Source organism: Paralichthys olivaceus, chromosome 8 (genome assembly GCF_024713975.1).
Source record: "Paralichthys olivaceus isolate ysfri-2021 chromosome 8, ASM2471397v2, whole genome shotgun sequence".
Classification (NCBI taxonomy): Eukaryota; Metazoa; Chordata; class Actinopteri; order Pleuronectiformes; family Paralichthyidae; genus Paralichthys; species Paralichthys olivaceus.
In genome coordinates this window covers 16754738-16773337 of record NC_091100.1, presented here as the reverse complement: position 1 = coordinate 16773337, position 18600 = coordinate 16754738, and the positions used below count along the sequence as shown (strand labels likewise).

Genomic DNA, 18600 nt, shown 5'->3' with positions numbered 1-18600 from the left:
TTAGCTATTAATCTATTAGCCATCCTGTATGCACGGTGTGGTGGTAATTAATTGGAAGATAATATAGGGAGAATACTCAATATATATGGCATTTCTTCAAGTGTGATCCTGTGCAAATCAGTCTTAATATGCACACTTGAACTTGAGTTTACCGGCTTTCAGCACAAGACATGTTTTTACTCCATCTTGCGCATATAGAGCCAGAGCACAGTAGCGATCTAAATATAGAGCTGTGGTATCGAGATCTTGCCAACCAAAGCGTTCGAGCGAGTAAGTTGCAACTGCCGATCATGTATTTTTATAGCATCAAATTACTAATTAAACCAAACTTACCAGGAAAAAAACACTTCAACATGACAAGAACAACATTCAGCAACAAGTGCTCTTTGAGAGGGTTACTTTTACATGTACTTTGATTTTTTAGTTTGGTCCTGGTCCCATTCAGGAACATGGAGGAGGCAGGGTTTATTTCTTTGGGAATGGTCACACATGTGCATATGCAGGGCAATTATAATTATGTGTCATCGCTAGCTGAATGAGGGCTTTGCAGGATGTAACACACACAGAAGTCAGTTGGTCCTTAGTCTGTTGACGTGGTTGTTGGACAAGTGATTTTTGTGGTTGTGAGAAATTTACATTGAGGAACAGAGGAAGATGCTGGCGTTATTGTTGGTGAGGAGGAGGAGGAGAAGAAAATGGGTTGTAGCGGGCAGCTAACAGCTAGGTCAACCTCACAAATGTTGTATCTATTGGCTGAGTTAGTGTTACTCTGCCATTCTGCCCTTTGCTTGCATAGAATGGAAGCAAATGGGAGGTGAGGGTTTGCCACTGCTACATCCGCATATGTGCACATAAGTGCTCTTATATTGAGAAACTCTGGCTTCACTTTTAGGGAGCTGAGCGTTTTCTTTTAGGTCAGAAAATGAAGAGGTGAAATCCTGTGCTTAAATCCAGGTGGTGATGTTGCTGTCATGATAGAGTTGACAGCCTATATACAGCTTGTCAACAGACCTGAATCTCAAATCAGTGAATCTCCCGGGGATGCTGATCGTTCATACCATAGGTCGTTCCTTTCAGTTCCTTTTCTCTCTATTTTTGTTTGGGGAGCTGGGATGTCGTCCATCTATATACACAGTCACCTTGAAACAGAAAGTGTTATTCAAATGTAAATCTTTATAAAAGATTGTTATTGCAAGTGGCTGCTGTTCCATTGCGCTAGGTTCTTTTCTGCGTAGTGGAGTCGGGGTAAATTTGGGACAAAGTAGTCGACTCCAGTGCGGAACACACTGAAAAAGTGGTGGTGGACGGTGGAGATTTTGATTTGAGAACGCCTGTGGTCTATAAAAGTTTAAATGTGTTTCCTGCATGCTGAGAAGAGAAAGGTGGAAAAAGCTCATCCTGTACAAACAGAACAAGCAGCTGACATCAAACCATTCAAATGCAGGAACATACCCACAGATTCACAAACACACACACACTGCACAGACGAATAAACACCAAACATCAAAAGCAGGTATAAGGATAAGATCAAGAGAATCTCAACAAAACAACACAATAACACAGTTCAACTCTTTTCATAAAAGGAAATGTTTTTCACAAATTCCAATTTTTCTTTTGTGGCCCCAACACAATGTGAAGCTATTTCAGAGCAAACATTTGAGAAGTAATAAGCTTGAGACGCAGCACATGGATCAAGCTCTGTGCTTTACTAAAATCTCACTGCACACCGAGGGTCCGGCATGTGTGTTGCTGCTTTGTTTAACTCTTTCTGCGTCAAACTCTACTGATCTCTGAATGGAAGATTCATTTCACAATCTATCACGCACACAGCACACAAGAACACAAAGGGAGCATTCCTAGACCTGTCATGACACTGCTTTTAAAGGGTCAAGGAAGGTCAAACATGGGAGCTTCTACGTGTGACCACCACATCTTCGCTCATTACTCATACACGTGTGATTGTGTTCATGTAATGTAGGACATAACAAGACTAAGGTCCCTGTATGACATCTGGTCCAAAGCAGCACCTTTGCTCGTTCCAGATACTGACACGGTTACGATTTGCCTTTCCAGCGCTGATGTTGTTGCACCCATCAAAGCACACTGGGCATGTAGGCAGTTGTAGAAGGCCAAGTGCATTGTTAGAGCATTGCTTTCTTCAGGCAATGAAAGCAATTGTGGTTTTGACCAACAAAAACCTGGTCTGAAATCAGCGGAAGTCTGATTGGTTTATTCCATGATACGACCAAAACACACAAATGATTTATCATAGACGGTACTACTGAACAATCTGCAAGCCGTGTGATTTGAACACTAAACTCTAAATGCTCGTGCACCATGTGTTTTACACCTTGTTCATATCATTAGAATAGAGGCCCAAGAGTCTTTAGCTGTGTAGTTGGTGTACTTACCGTAAGACACATCAATACTCATGTCATTATTCCAACAATTGTTGTCCGACCATTTAATAGTTGAAGATGTATTTAAAACCAAAACTTTCAACCTCACACTGATGTAAAAGTCAGGGGATCTCCAAGTCAGTAGCTCCATACTGTGCACCATATGTTTCATGGGAATCCATCCAATAGCTGTTTACATACAGTACAGTAATTCAGTCTGGAAAGTGGTGGACTGAAATTGACCAAATAGTGAGATCAGGTATTGCAGTTTGATAAAGTAATGAGCAAAATATGTGGCTTATATAAAAGATCATTAATCATGTACTTTAGGGCTGAGTCATCGGTGACGTCCAATTTGTGATGCTCATGTTGAGGTTACAAAGCCAGCTCCAAACCCTTTGTCACATTTGAAATTTAATTTTCTGACTTAAATTATACAAAATGATGCAAGAGACAGTAAATTTAAGAAAACAGAGACTTGAATCCTGAATGCTCCTTCATGTATTTTTAATACAAACTAATGTGTGGTTGTTTGCTTTGGGAGTAGACGTTAACTGTAAATCAGAAAAATGCAGGAGGAAGTGACTAAAATGTGATTTCAATGCATATTCCCGTCATGTGCCATTTTATTTCATCCATATCAACAAATATACTGTTGTATATTTTGATTTGGTTATTTTTGTCAAAAATGAAAACCTATGCAGCTTGAGGTGTAAACACACACACGGCTCAGTCAACATCAACATGCAGAGGGATCTGATGCCAGACCACCTCAGTGGGGGGGGTCAGATCTCAGCCAGGAATGTGTGTGTGCACTGGGTACTTTGTGTTCTCACTTGTGAGAGAGAGTTGTGCCTTCTGGTCAAGGCTTCACTCTGAAGTTGGCCAGCCACGGTAAAACTCCTGTGTGGTCTGTTCCCACCAGCCGCCGCTCCTTCCCCCTCATCCTCAGCGAGGACAGTGTAACCGTGTTCATCTTATGTGAAGCCTCCTTCAAAAACGATGACTGCCCGTTTAAAATGAAGATTTAATCAAGGCTCCAGTCTCACATCTCTATAACAAGCACCTGCCACATTTATTCAAGCTGCCAGTGCCTCCATTCAGCCCAGTGCCTGCATAACACACAGTGAAAAACAGTACGGAGACAAATAAATACCAGCTGCAAACGCAAAGGCAATGATCAGATTGATCATTATCCAAACACCATATGTGGAAACAGATTGCATTTCCCTAACAGTCATAAAGAGGGCATCAAACTGGATACAAGAGACATGCTTATGTTAGCTGTCAGTTTACGTCGTCTCAGTCAATTTGCCTGATAATATCTGGCTTGAGTTTGGCACGCAGCCCAGCTAGCTTTTTACAAATCTCCAGGGTTTGCGTCTCGGCGATGGTGATGCCATTCTGGTGTCAATTTTACAGGTTCAAGAGAACATTATCCATTTTCCATTTCCACCACTTTGGATTTCTGATCTCTCCCACTCATTCTGGCCACTTTTTTTGTCTGCCCACTTCAGCCTCTCTATCTGCATCGTCTAAACCTCTCTGTGCCCCTCGCTTCCCTCTTTCCCTCTTTCCTCTCCTCAATCCTCTCTCTGCCCTCTGTCTATCGCTGCATTATCATTACTCACCATCTGTGGCTTCGTGAGGCGAAACACAGCCCTCTGTCCTCCTCTCCATCACACCGTCTCTCTCTACCTCTTTCTTTCTCTCCCTCACTCCTAAATGACGGGGACAGGCGGCGACAAGGACCTTTTCCCATTCTGATTCATTTCTCTTACACATCCACTGTCATGCTTTTTACTTTTGCATTTTACATTTTCACTTGTTTCACCTCCATGCGCCCAGTTTTTAACATTAACATGAGCTGTGGGAGATGAAAGTGTAATTACAATATATGTAGATCTAAATGATTCTAAATGAGATTCAACAAATCAAAGAACATCTGGAGTCAATCACAAGTGCAGATCGCAATATTAAATAGCATGCATTATTATAATGCATGATCTATCTGTGCAGTGTGCACGCACTGTGTGAATATCAATCTTTATGTACATACAGTCAGCTACATCACTCTCACAAATCAGAAAAGCACCCGACAGCACACTTGCTAGGATACTGATACTTGGACACACAGGATGGACACACAGGATGGACACACAGGATAGACACACAGTGCATTTTATATGCGTATACAGCGTATTTCAATATCAGGTGCAAATGTAATCCAGGTGAAATAAAGAAGCAGTGTGATGTAGAAAGAATGTTAATTTGAGCTGGAGGAAAAGGTAGTTTGGTTTCTCACAAACTGTTTGTCTGCCTCTCACACACACACAAAATGATTACATCTCCTATTGTCTATTTTACCCCATCTCTCCATTAAAAAAGAGAATTAAATTTCAGTTCTGCAGTGTGAAAACAGAACAAGCAACAAAAAGTGATTAAATCAGAGAAACACAACAGTATCACAGTAATAACAGAAATGGCAAAAAAAGGGACAAAAAATGATCATGTCATCAATTTCAGTTGACTGGTTGGCACACAATAACCCCTGTTATTCTGTTACTGAGCATGAACACTTGTTATAAATGGATGTTTATGCTGAAGTTCATAACAACGCTGAAAACCTTACATGCATTCAATTGACAGCTGAAAGTGCAATGTACAGTTTTGTAAAACTTAATATCCCTCTTTTAAACAAGTTTCTCTTTTCATTCTTCACTTTTTAAAGCATCCTCCTCACCCTCACTTTCTGTTTCCCTCTGTCTGAGTCCCTCACTTTTCCCCAAGCCTATTTCATGCCCCTGAAATCTGGCGACTGGTGTCGGTCGCCTCGCCGGTACATAACTCCACTCATCCCGCTCCATATTGTTCTGTCGTTTCGCTCCATCCATCCCTCCATCTCCTCTCTTTTCTTCTTCCTCTGCTTGCCACTCTTGCTTCATTTGGCTCATGATGAGGTGACACTGCTCTGCCCTTGAGTGAGCGAGTCCCCTCCGACAAAAGTGTGTGTGTGTATGCGCGTGGATGCCAGTGTGTGTGTGTGTAATGTGATTGCTTGTTTCTGCTTGGCGGAGTGTACTATATGTGTGAGTGTGTTCTGTGTGTGTGTGGCCCATTCTGACCTGTAGAGGTGACAGACATCGGGATTTTGCTGTCACAGCAGGAGAGGAAATGATTTACTTGTCAGGGGAGTGAGAGACAGGAAGGCAGATACAGCTAGCAGATAAATGCACTGTGCTGCTGCTAGGGTAATGTAAAGATGCTGCACTATACTGCTGGGACACATACAGCTTGTAGGTCCAATGATGCAGAGGGAGCGAGGGCACATGGCTGACTGCTGCAGTGCATGTTTGTTTCCAGACATGATTCACATCATGTCACACTGATATTTCTGACATGCAGTACTGTCCAACCAGCAGAACATCTGTGCTTGGCTGCACAAAGACAAATAAAGCTGAAGATGTTTCTTTTTACTAAACTAAATGAAACTAGACCTAGAACTTACATCTGATAAGGAAAAAAGTGCCACAAGTTGACAAGTTGCTTTTAAAAGCTACTATTTAGAACCGATTGTAAAATGATGTTGATTTGTTCGAAGGTACTGACGTCAGCACCAAATTTTTTGCCAACATTCTGAGTTGTAGTTCCAACTGAATTTTCGGAGTCAGAGACAATTATTCCCCGGGAAATCTTTAAAAATGTAAAAAAAAAATCCTATCTAGTAATCTCCTTTGTCCATGGTCCATAACCTACCTTTCTACCAAATGTCAATAAAATCAGTTTATCAATTTTTTGCGTAATCCTGCAAACAGTCAGACAAACAGCAATGACAACATAACCTCCTTGGCAGAACCAATTATCACCCTGGCTAAAAATCAACCCACGCTTCCCTCGACTGTCATCTCATGCTGAGTTCATGTAAGTAGAGTGTCAACAGCAGCTGTGGTTTGGTGGGTGACAGACGGGACAAGATGAATATTAGCCTCTCATTCCACTGTCACTTCCACGGTCCCAGTAAATGATAGCTATGCTGGGGCACATGATAGCCGGCTTGCTGCAGGGAAATGACAAACTAAATGTTATTGCAGAGTAAAGGTTATGCCCCATGTGTGAGTTGAAGGTTGAGGAGACGGGAGAGAAAAAATGGTGCAATAAGGCCCTTATCTACTGAGGGCTATGTAGATTTTGATTGGCTGGAGCTCAGGACGTATAGGGTGGGTTGTCGGCTAATGAGAAGGTCAGTGATTCGATTCTAGGCCCACATGCCTATGTGTCCTTGGGCAATGCACTAAACACTAAATAGCCTCTGACGGCTGTGTGAGTGATGTGTGATAGAAAAGAGCGGCGTTTTGAAGGAGTGTGTGAGTGGATGAATGTGGCTTGCAGTGTAAAGAGCTTTGAGTGGTCATTCAAATGAGAGAAGTACAGTATAAATGTGGTCATAAATGTAGATTGAAAAGAACATCTTGAGCATTTTCGTCCTTTGGTTAAAAATAAGTGAAGTACTGTGTGCCATCAGCATCAAGGTATGCAAAGTTATTATTTCTTTTAGGCATTTCACCACCTTTCCTTAAAGTTCAGCCTTGTCTAGATTAGAGACAATGAACATTAATGAACATGGCAAACGTGCCCCTGAAGCTAAAAGTGTTCACTTCCATTTATAATCAACGTTAAAAAAGTGCTAAATCAACTCCTGTGTTTGCACCGACGCCGTAATAAAGAGGCATTGATTTGTGTCACTGACGAAAACACAGGTGATCATTAGCCTGTCATCGCAGGAGCAAGTAATAATTAGCAGATTATGATTACCTTGTCACTGTTGCATAATTTAATTCTACATTATAACGTTGTTGACAAATTGCGTCGTTTTACAATAATCTCCAAATGATCATGGCAATTTGGGGGGAAAATTAAAATGACTGAGATTAATAATGGATGCAAGTCCCATGGTTTAGCCTCACGGTGCAGAGCAGTCTATTAACTTGTCATTGCTGGTCAGGGGGACAGAGCCTGCAGCAGCACACGTAATGACAAATGATTTGAATGTCCCTTCATGGTGGGATACACCTCATGTTAAAGTCTAATACTCTATATGGAGCGAACAGGCTTGTGGCAGGAGCCAGGATTAAGGCTGCAGATGAAATGGAGCAATCATATATGGGCAGGGACAAAATTCTTTACCTACAAAAATTATCCAAAGGGACAAATGCATATCCTCAGTCATGTAAATATCACTTCAGATTGTTATATTATCAGGGCTTTATGCAGTGTGCCACTGGCAGGCCGGTTAATGTACTGTAAGCATTTATATGTCACTGCGAAAGTTAAATCATGGCCGTGCAATCAACCAATTTGACATATCAAGGATGACTATTGCCAATGAGCCTTGATCGCTGTATTGAAATCTCATTTTTTCCGACAAGGCATTCTACTGTGCACTGCCTGAATCAGCACATAAATACTGCTCCTCCATAAACTATTTACAAGAGTGTAGGAAAGGTTTTATTATAAAAATACAAGTATTTCTTTTACAGGGATATACTGTATCTTCATAAAACCTGTTGCCACCATCTTCTCAGGAGAAGGTTTGTTTCAGCCATGCTAGCCTTGTGGCTGTTGAGGTGGCAGTGTTGGTTGGTCAGTTCAGACTGACATTTTTCTGTGAGATACAACTACAGGATGAATTTCCATGGAAGTCATAGCAGAGATGCGGAAAGCCAGGTGTAAAGTGGATATGACATATTCTAAAGGTGACCAAAATGAAACATCCAGTGGTAAAACTGGGTATTACTCTGGGTTTGAATATTGTTGGAAACATTTTGAATAATGTAAGTAAACAAGTCATTAAAATATATAACTTAGGTTAAGTCTGTAGTAGACATTTTAATCAAGAACTGTTACACATTATATCTTTAACCAGTCAAATATAGTAAAATCTACTGGATGGACTTGCCTGAAGTTTTACATAGAAATTCCGGGTGGTGATCCTCTGACCTCAACTCTAGCCGCATCTTGAGGTTCACATTTGTGTTTCAACAACAATTTGAATTCAGTACAGAGATTTACCTTTGGCATGAATAAAATGATGTGTAGGAATAATGACAGTGTTGTAATCTGTCTCTGAATTTTTCAATTTGAACTCCATGTGTTCCGAATGGCAGTGAGGCTTGTCTGACTACTTGAGACTACCCTGCAGTACTATATGATTTCAGTAAACTGCAGCATAATTATGGACACAGAGCTGGAGCTGCTCAGCTGTTTGGAGCGCTCGCTCAGCTTGTATTTTACACTTCCGATTTTGGAATTTAACAGTTTTCATTCATTAAGCTATTCTCTGAACTTAGCTACTGCAGCGCCACATTGTGATTTTAGCTGGTAAGATGGCTTAAGCCAAAGACACCTCAAGTTGACATTTTACGTAGACCAGGGAGGGAAACTTATCCTCTTCAAATGAGTAAGCTGTTTAATTATTGTTGTAGTTAGTTTGCTTTGGCTACAACAGGGAGTATAGGAGATGTCACTTAAAGAGCTAGTGCTAAGTCCCACATGAATGCATACACTGGAAAAATAGCATAGAGAGTAACAACAGTGAAAACAGGACTGTGGTGCGAACATTTGAAAAATCATTACAAGAAAAAATAACAAATATGGGAGGAACAGGGTGCAAGAATAGCTGCAACATATAGGCTCCGATTTTCTGCAGAGAACACATATTGCTGTCCACCACAGAAACATACTCATACATAAGCTTTGGGAACGCACACGTTCGCTTGCTCTTGAGCTCTCACCCGCACAAGCATCAGAAAGACTGCAGTGAGATAGGGACTGTGTAACTGCAATAATATGCAAAAGTATGACCTCATGCCAGGGTTGACTAAGATGGAGGGGAAAAAGTCACACATACGCAGAAACACATATGCACTTTGTCACACACACACAGACACACACACACACACACACCCTGAGGCTTGCAGAGGAATGGTTGGGTTTGAGTGGCAGGTAGTGAGGTGCAGCATCAGTCACTGTTAAGACTGAGTGATCATTTGGGAGTTTTAGGATGTGTGTGTGTATGTGTGTGTGTGTGTGTGTGTACTGGTACTTATATATTTGTGAAGAACATTTAAAGCATAGACCTTACAAAGTGAGGACATTTTGGCCTGTCCTCACTTTCTCAAAGGCTTGTTTGAGGGTTAAGACTTGGTTTTAGAGTTAGGGTTAGAATTGGATGTAGGTAAGGGTTAGGCATTTAGTTTTGATGGTAAGGGTAAGGGGCTATGGAATGCATTATGACGATGAATGTCCTCACAAAGATAGAAGTACAATAGTGTGTGTGTGTGTGTGTGTTAGTAATGCCATGAATGGCGATCAGGGGCCAATGTTTGTAATAATACACCTGAGGCAAATACGTGTTTGTGCAAATATGTGTTTGTGAACGTGGATGGTTGTATAGTCAATGTATCTGCACACATTTCTGTCTTAAGCCTATTCGCAGTAAGTCTTGGTCTGTAGGGCTGTGTGTGTGTGTGTGTGTGTGTGTGTGTGTGTGTGTGAGTGTAATTATAACCACTGTACACCGATGTGGACCCTGGAGCCTCCCCGGAGCCAAGTTCAACATCATCATGTTTTCTCTCCGCTTACAAAACACCTTTGCAGTCCATTGTGCCTCTACTGTGGTCCGGCGTATCCCCACACACGACTTTCCTGTCTATAATTTTTTCCCTGTGGGTTTGAAAAGGCCTCTAAATCAGTAATTGTTTCTCAGAAGATGCTGCCAGTGTCTATTCAACATCCTCAGTAAATTCTGCTTGAACGTTGCCATTGTTCTGTGTGTAATTTCATTTACATGCAGAACACACAACATAACTGGCACCAATCACTGGTTTCTGTAAAATATTGCCTTGGCAGTGCCAGTGTTCCTTAAGAATAATTAAATTTTGCCAAATTTAGTGCACAGCTCATTAACCTTTGGTTTGACACCTTCAGCCTACTGGATGTTTTACTCATAGTGATAATAGATGGCATATAGCTTAGTGGTCTGCACAGGCCTGTGTTTTAAACATCAACAACTGCTGCTCTATGCACCAACTGCACAAGAGTTTCACAGCACCCATTTGCTCTATAATCCATTGTACCAAGCCCTCCCAGTATTGCAGTGCCTATCACCAATCACTTTACTAGAAAAAAGTTTGTCTACAGTGATACATGCTGTTTTAGTGTTACAAAGACTAAACCATCAGGAGCCAGATTAGTAATTTACTGTGTGCCCAGTGCAAAACATGTTGGTCCATCTGGGGCTTTGCATCACAATATGACCAATTGCACTTTCCAAACATAGGGAATTAGAAAAACAAAGGCCTTGTGGCAACAATATAGCCGTCTAGACTGGACCATGTCAGCTTTTTGGCCGGCAGCCTGCGCTTTTGGAAAGCTCTGCAGAAATCTTAGTGTATGTTCCATAAATGCTGCTCAGACCAGCTGGTCAAGTTTAGCGTCAGCCACTTTATTATGTGGAGTGGTGGGAAGCTCACACACAGTCACACGGGATTCCACAGTGTGACTAACTTCACTCTGTTGCGCCACAGATATAATGACATTTCTCTCACATACATGAATATATAAATGCACCACACTCACACACTTACACAACTGTGTAATGACAGTGTACTCTCTGTGAGATCAGCTAATGGTGATAAAATGACTGATTGTGGACAAAGAGGAGACTGACTAGACTTCACAGTTTACCTTGAATATGGGTTCCTAATGATTCAGGCAATGTGTGTGTGCTAGTGGGTGTAAATGGAGTGAAACAAATGGTTGAGAAAATACGAAAAGTAGAAGAAAGCCTGCAGTAAATTGCCTTTACTATACAGACATGTCGACACAGAGATGTTCAACTTGTTCAAAGTCAAGTTCATTAGCTTGTTGCTTTGCAGGGGGCAGGGACCTATAATACCTGTAACAATGATAAAGAGCCCAAACCAGTTTATGTGGTTAAACTACATTTTTCAGCCGTGTGCTCAAAGTTCAACTACATTCATACTTGCAAAATGATTACAGTACTTAAATACAAAAATATATACATTTATTTTACCATTGCTTTGTGACCATAATTGAACCCACTTGGACCAGGCCTGCACATTATGAATGATGATAAGTTCTGACTTATTTAATTCATTCATTTGTGTTTAATTAAATATCTGTGATCCATGTGGGGTCCATTCGTAAAGGTTGAGAAACTGCCTGTTAGTTAAGGCCACATGTGGCTGCCTACAAAGCTGTGAAACATTTGGCACCCTGAGGAGACTTTGTTAATGCGACGTCACCCTCAGTCATCCTAATACATCGCGGCCTGTCTGCCGTGGTTTAAAAATGGAGTACGAGTCCATACAGATGTTTTGGGAAAGCTTTGCTTTTACAGGGATGAAGTCTGTTTGGCTCCGAGTGAGGTGCCCACTTTTCAAATTGTGCAGCTGTCACACTGGCAGCTTCAACAAACATGACTGTCACCAGGATGTAATGTATTTCACACTGCAGCACATTAAATCATCAGTGCATGAGTGGTAAGCTTGTGCTTGTAACTTGGTTAGACTGAACCAGTGCCTGCTGGTACACATATGAGGGATTGTGCTTGCCTGAAGGTTAGAGAGGCAGACGTGGGGCTGGCTTGCTTAAATGAATGAGTAATGTTCTCCCATCCCTCGGCAGCTACTGTTGAAGCGCCCTTGGAAAAAGCACTGAACCCTCAACTGCTCCAGTCCAGGGGCCAAAAATGCGAGAAAAAAAACTGAGGCTGCTCTGGGTACTTACCAAATGGGGTTATGTGAAAAAGTGCAACCAGGGTGGGAGAGGAGCCACCATCCAAAACGCTGGTTCATTTTGGCTGAAGCATGTACCATAAGCTGCTGCGCTTTGCCAGCCACTTTGGCAGGTAACTAACCATCATTTGCAGGTTGCGCTCTACCGTGGAAAACTAGGTGGTCTGTGAAACGATGGAAGTGGCAGCCATTGTCAGCTGTAGCCAAGGCACATTATTTCAAAGTCTTACTTTAATTTCAGCTGGCTAGAAAAAAATTATTCAAAGTGCCTTTCATCTCTTTCTCACCAAACTTAGTGGGTACACCCGGGGCTTTTAAATATGGGTTAACCCACTAGAAACTGAATTGACTCCTTTACCATTGCCATTCTGTTCTTTTCCCACACTGCGTCATACTTAATGTCACCACTGAGGTCCTCCAACAAATGTCTACCATGATATTAATGGTGGTTAACATGAATTTGTTTTCTTTGTTTTTGACTTCAGTTGTCAGAGGTGCAATCTGATGAGTGCAACTGGTTTAAGTTTGGATTTATTTCATGTCCAATAAGAGCCATAAGTTCTTTCTAATAAACCAAGTATTTACTTGGATCAAACATTATTTTCATTTTATTTTTCCTTGTGTTTTCTGTTTATGGTTTATGACCAAACCTGAGTTTTCTGCAATAAAGCAACAATTTTGATGGCTGTAATTATCTTACTGGGTTTGTATCATGTGAAATGCTTTTGTAGTCTGTAAACCAGACCAGTTAGCAAGCTCATGTTTAATCAGGCTTGCAGATTGGTCTGGCCTTCCTCCCGTTCAGACCATTTGTCCTGAAACTGGTCAAACCAATCACAACCATTTGACTAAAAAGAGGCGGGTTTAATACGATAACTGACAGGAGCGCTGCTGAAGCATTTTCATGATGGCTGCCTCTGATGTGGAGTCGCCTACTGAATCCACCATGGAGACAAATGAAAACACCTGGATGGTATATTTTCTCGTAAAGAAGAACAAATATCTGCTATATATACTGTAGTCTGTTTAAATTCTTAACCTGTTCTACGCCACATGTTTCATTGCTCTGAATGTTTGAATGTCTGTCGATAACGCTCCCTTTTAATCAAAAATGAACAGAGGGGTCCAGACCTATTCACAAATACGAATGGGTTTTGACAGAGCTATTTTAACGTTTTCGTGCTTTCTGTTTTGGTGAAGGTCTGAACTGAGGTTACCTTGTTACAGCAGGGTTAAATAATAAGTCAACCAATTGTTACCAATATTAAACCACTGTTTGCTTTTCCAACCTGTCCCTGTTACAAGTTGAAAGCTTCTGATCTAGAGGGTCAGTCTGACTGCCTTTATTATACTGCATATAATTTATGATGCAGCTATTACTAAAGATCAATAGCACTTAAACTGCTCCATTGATATTGAAACCTGCACTGATTTACAAGCAGATAGGCCTTTGGTCAAATACACATATACACACACACACACACACACAGAGTACTTGTATATTTGATATAATGCAGTTTCTTCCCTATGTCCCAGTGTTGTCCTTGTTCATTGTTCATTTCCTATGATTGCTCTTTGCATTTGAGCCAGGCACACACACACACATACACACACACACTGCACTGACTGGAAAAAAATCCAGCTTTTCATTAGATTGGATGTGTATGTGTGTGTGTGTGTGTGTGTGTGTGTGTGTGTGTGTGTGTGTGTGTGTGTGTGTGTGTGTGTGTGTCTGTCTCCAGTTTGAAAGGCCAGTGGGCCAGAATCATGCACAAAAAGACAAACAAAGAAACACTCACAGTATGTTATACTTGAGATGACACTATTTTACTTTTAAAAATACAGTCAGCTTAAATTTGTTTTTTCGGTCTAAGGGAATTTTGGATCATCATGTCAATCATTTATTTACAAAGAGGAAGATGGTAATAATACTTGAGCCTGAGGACACCAACAGTTAATATACAACCACTTCTCAAAACTGCAAGAGGCTTTCATTGAATAGTGAAAGAAGATTGTAGCATTTTTGACTTGTGTGTTATTTTCATAATTGTTGCTGTTCTGACTTTGGGGCATCATGAATTGTGCACTCACCACCTGTGCTCCAGAGACTCAGGTCATGCAGAGTTAATGGTTTAAATTGTTAACCCAGAGGTTTATTTCTGTGTTCAGTTTTGCATTAGTTTTGCATTACAGCGACAAGCTTTAGAATTTATATGTAAAGCTAATATTATTTGGAAGGCTTGAGGAAGCGTGTGCTGCTTAGCATTGTGTTTCCCGTACATGCGGGAGATGACAAGATGGCAAGTGCAATGTTAACTTGTGGTCAGTGCGGCCACAGATATGAGAACACCAGGGGTTGTACATAGCTGTATGTGTACAGCCAAATACAACTCATTGTAATACTGTGACCGGAATGACTGAGAAGCCCCATGGACCAAAAATTAACAACATGAAATCAGTTTGAAAAGTGCCAGAATTTCTATTTAACACACCGTGTCATGATCTTGGAGTTTTCTTGAGGAGTGCAGTATTAAGATGTAAACCCCCCCCCAAATTATCTTCTTGAAAGAGTGAAGACCTTTCCAATTCAATCTGATCAGTCTATGAATCCCCCTTCAAGGAAGGAAGTGGTCTTACAGAAGGAAAAGGCAGTGTTCAGGTAGCATTAGTCAGTGTCACCTGTCGACTGAAGCCCTCTCTGCTTTGCAGGGCCTAACAGAGAGGTAAATGTTCTTTATAAGGGGATTGCATTTCCAAGATATCATTGTTTGAAATGTAGCTGTGGCTCTGCTTTGTGTGAGAATTTTGAGGAGGAGTGGCCAAGTGTGTGACGTGGAGGTTCAATGGACAGTAGATGAGCTCTGGCTCTCAAGCTCAGAGTGTGTGTCTGCGAGGGAGAATCAGCACATCGGCATCGTCTGCTGTTTGTCACAGTTAACGTTCCCGCTCGTCTCTTCATTTCTTGTTAAGCTCTGAATATAGTACAGTTATCTGGGCCAGTGCCTTTAATGCCACTGCAGAGGGATGAATCTTACCACATTACTTACTACAACATTTTTTTCTGTAATTACAAACCTTGCTCACTGAAATGCTCCCAGCAGCTGTGTGTATGTGAGCTCTGTGTTGCCTGTTATGTCGCAGAAGGGTCAGAGGGTTCAGCTGGACTAGACTTTCAAACAGACAGAAATTACCAACTCCTGCAGAGATCAGTTTTTTCAATACAAATTCTTTGGAAAATTCAACCACGTCAACGTCAAATGGTAACAAAACTCTACGTGAAAATGTGTCCAGCACAAAATAATGACGCAATTACGACCTGCCTCTGTCTACGGCTATTATATTTCCCAACTACTGAAGGTTTAACTTGTCACTGGCCACATAAAGAGCTTTCCAATATAATAAAACGGTAAACATCTCAGTTTTGATCAGAAAAAGTGAAGCAGTAAAGACAGAGAGACACTAACTTTAAGTAAACAATATCATAAGTATAGGTTTAAGTAACACTCTCTGACACAGTCAGTTAACTTAACAATATCCTGGTTGGCATTATTCATGACTTCAAAAATGAGCAGACAGTCCATCCAGTTGACAAAAAACCCATAAACACTCTCACACTCCTGCACATCGAGCTCACTGTTGAACGATCGCTGTCATTTCTCAAAATCAAATTGCCGATTTCCATCTCTGGGCTCCACAACCAGCTGGCTGAGTCAAAGTCAATTTGGAGCAGTGCATCAGCGCAGCATCGAGGATGCCTTTCTCAGAAATGTGATCCCATAAAATGTTACTTGAAATGTCAAACCGCTGGGAAACCTCATTGATTTGCTGATTTATCAAATCACTGGTTATTGGCAACACAGCAGCACATAGTCTGAGACATGGATGTTTTTTACACCCATGACTCCTGACAATATATTTTAAAAGTCAGTATAGGATTACATGTGGCATTGGGTGATGGTGAGTTTTCTGGATTATTATTGCTAATTCACACACTTCTATACTATTGCTGGTCTCTATTCTCAACATAGAGCTTCTGCACAGACCCATAGACCTCTGCTATGGTGTTTTCAGTATGTCACTCAAACATTCACTCTCTCCAGGATTGAATTGCTTTGGGTGAAGATTTCACTTCTAACGCACTGAACTGCACTTAAAACTAATTTGTGAGAGAGTGATGAAGAGGGGGATTGCAGGACAGTCTCCTCTCTTCCTTCACTCTACACAGACCCTCTGCACAGTGCATGTCCCACCGACGCCCACAGCAGCTCCCTGCAACAACCGTGCAAGCAAAGCATATTGAAATTCACCCCACGCACCGAACACTGACAACAGGCGCTTCCCTGCTCTTTTCCCTCCCTTTATTCCAACATAAAGAGTGTGGGTTTGTGCATATAGTGCTATGTGGGAGAGATGGCGGAGCGAGGAGAGATGTGCTCCTGGTTGCAATAGAGCTGGGTACTCCTGCTCCAACCTCTCCGTGTAATGCGTCTCAGCCCTGGTACCCATGCAGCATCCTGGAGCCCCTGGGTCACCAAGTCCAAACAGGAACCTGGATATCGTGCACGCACCGTCACCCAGCAGCTTTACTCATTATACCCGTCACTGCTGCGGATTAGTCCAACCAGCCACCCACTGGTATCATTCATACCACCCATCATCACCAGTACCCCAACAGGTCACCCAGTCATCTACAGGCTATTCATTCATCCATGCATGCATCAATCCTTTCATCCACCCAGCGGGGGGATCGCAACTCTCTCCCCGGGCACATGCCGGGCTTCATGCCTTCCTTACCTTGAGCGCTTCTATATCCAAAGACGTCGACCGGTCCATGACAAGAGAGTGAAGTAATACTGCAAATCAGTCACGGAAATACAAGTCCCCACGGGTGGACTGAAATGGGATGGAAAGGAAAACTGAGACCAAAAAAAAAAAGTTGTGATGCTCAGAGTCTCAAACTCAAATCCCCAGGATTACTGTCAGGATCGGGTTATTAATATTCCACCACGGCGGCGATGGGCTTTCTCAGTTTCATTCCTCCCCGGTGGGAGAATCAGGACTCCATCCCGTGGAAGTGTCAGCCCCCACCACCACAGCGAGCACCTCCGGTCCCCGGTTCGTCCGCGCAGTGGAAGGAATACAGGATAATACAAGAGAATTACAGCCGTGCGCAACCCTGGTGTTTCAAGCTGTGGCTTTTGCGCACACTTGTCTCCTGCAGATCTGTGTGCGCAGTTGGATAGATGCAGTTATATCCCGCTGAAATCCCCGGTATGTTGTTGTTGGAGTCTGCTTCTCGTGCAGTGCTCGGCCAACTGGAGAGAGGAGTCCGGATCAGACAGCTGATATTCCTTTGCCTTGCCTGGGCGACTTCCATGCGGCAAATCGCCAGAGACACCAGCTCTCCCCGAAAGAAGAGAGAGAGACAGAGAGAGAGTGAGAGAGAGAGGGAGGAGAGTGAGAGGGAGAGAGAAACACTAAAGAGAGGAGGATGAAGAGAGAGCTGCCAGAGTTGAGTCGAGAGGAGAGAAGGAAGGATGCTGTATGTGGTTCCAGTGACTGACCGGTCTGTGTGTGTGTGCGTGCGTGCGTGACTGTGTGTGTGTGTGTGAGACAGAGACAGAGTGGGAGGGTGGAGAGAGGAGGAGGGGGGTCTAATCAAGTAGATGAATCGAAAATGCTGCTTTGCCACTGAAGACAAGAAAGATTTAAATGCACAGGCTGTTGCAGAAAGTCTGCTGCTGCTGGAGGTGTGTGTGTGTGTGTGTGTGTGTGTGTGTGTGTGTGTGAGAGAGAGAGAGTTACATAGAAAGAGAGAAGTGTATCTGTACCAAACTGATTAGCTGATACAGTCAGTTGAATAGAACACAAATATAATCACATTGAGACTGTGGAGAGATATAACAGATAAATAAATCATGAATATTTATTATAGCAGGATGACAAAAACGAACTTTCTTTCTTTTGTTCTTTCTTTAGTTATTTATAAATTGTACACATCCGTCTCTCGCCTGTATAATAAGGTGTCGCCGCCTGCCGACCACCAGGGCTTTGTATTATCTGTCAAACACATGCACCTATTGAGTAAGGAGGAGAGGTGGAGAAAGAGGAGCGGGAACAGAAGAGGAGGTGAAGAGCAGAGGGAGTTAAGCATGGAGGGGATATAGGAGGAGGTGAAGTGTGGCAACAAAATGAGGAGAGGAAAGGCGGCAGAGGAGAGGATGAAAAGATGAGGGAAGAGCATGGGGGGAGAAGAAAAGGATGGCTGAGGAAAGGGAGGGAGCAAACATGGTGCAGTGACAGCAGAGGGAGGTGATGGGATGGGAAGAAAAGAAAATCAAAAGAGAGGAGAGCATGTGGAGACAAGAGGAGGTAAAGAGAGG

At 42.3% G+C, this 18600-nt stretch overlaps 1 protein-coding gene across 1 annotated transcript in view; it reads right to left on the bottom strand.

Moving 5' to 3' along the window:
* The window catches only part of LOC109627472 (zeta-sarcoglycan), a 305924-nt gene extending 288139 nt beyond the window's left edge, over positions 1 to 17785 (bottom strand). The window contains exon 1 of the mRNA XM_069530649.1: positions 17012 to 17785. Within this exon, the coding sequence (XP_069386750.1) occupies positions 17012 to 17050 (39 nt within the window). The 5' untranslated portion in view covers positions 17051 to 17785. The remainder of the gene's footprint in view (positions 1 to 17011) is intronic.
* Between the last annotated feature and the right edge of the window lie 815 nt (positions 17786 to 18600).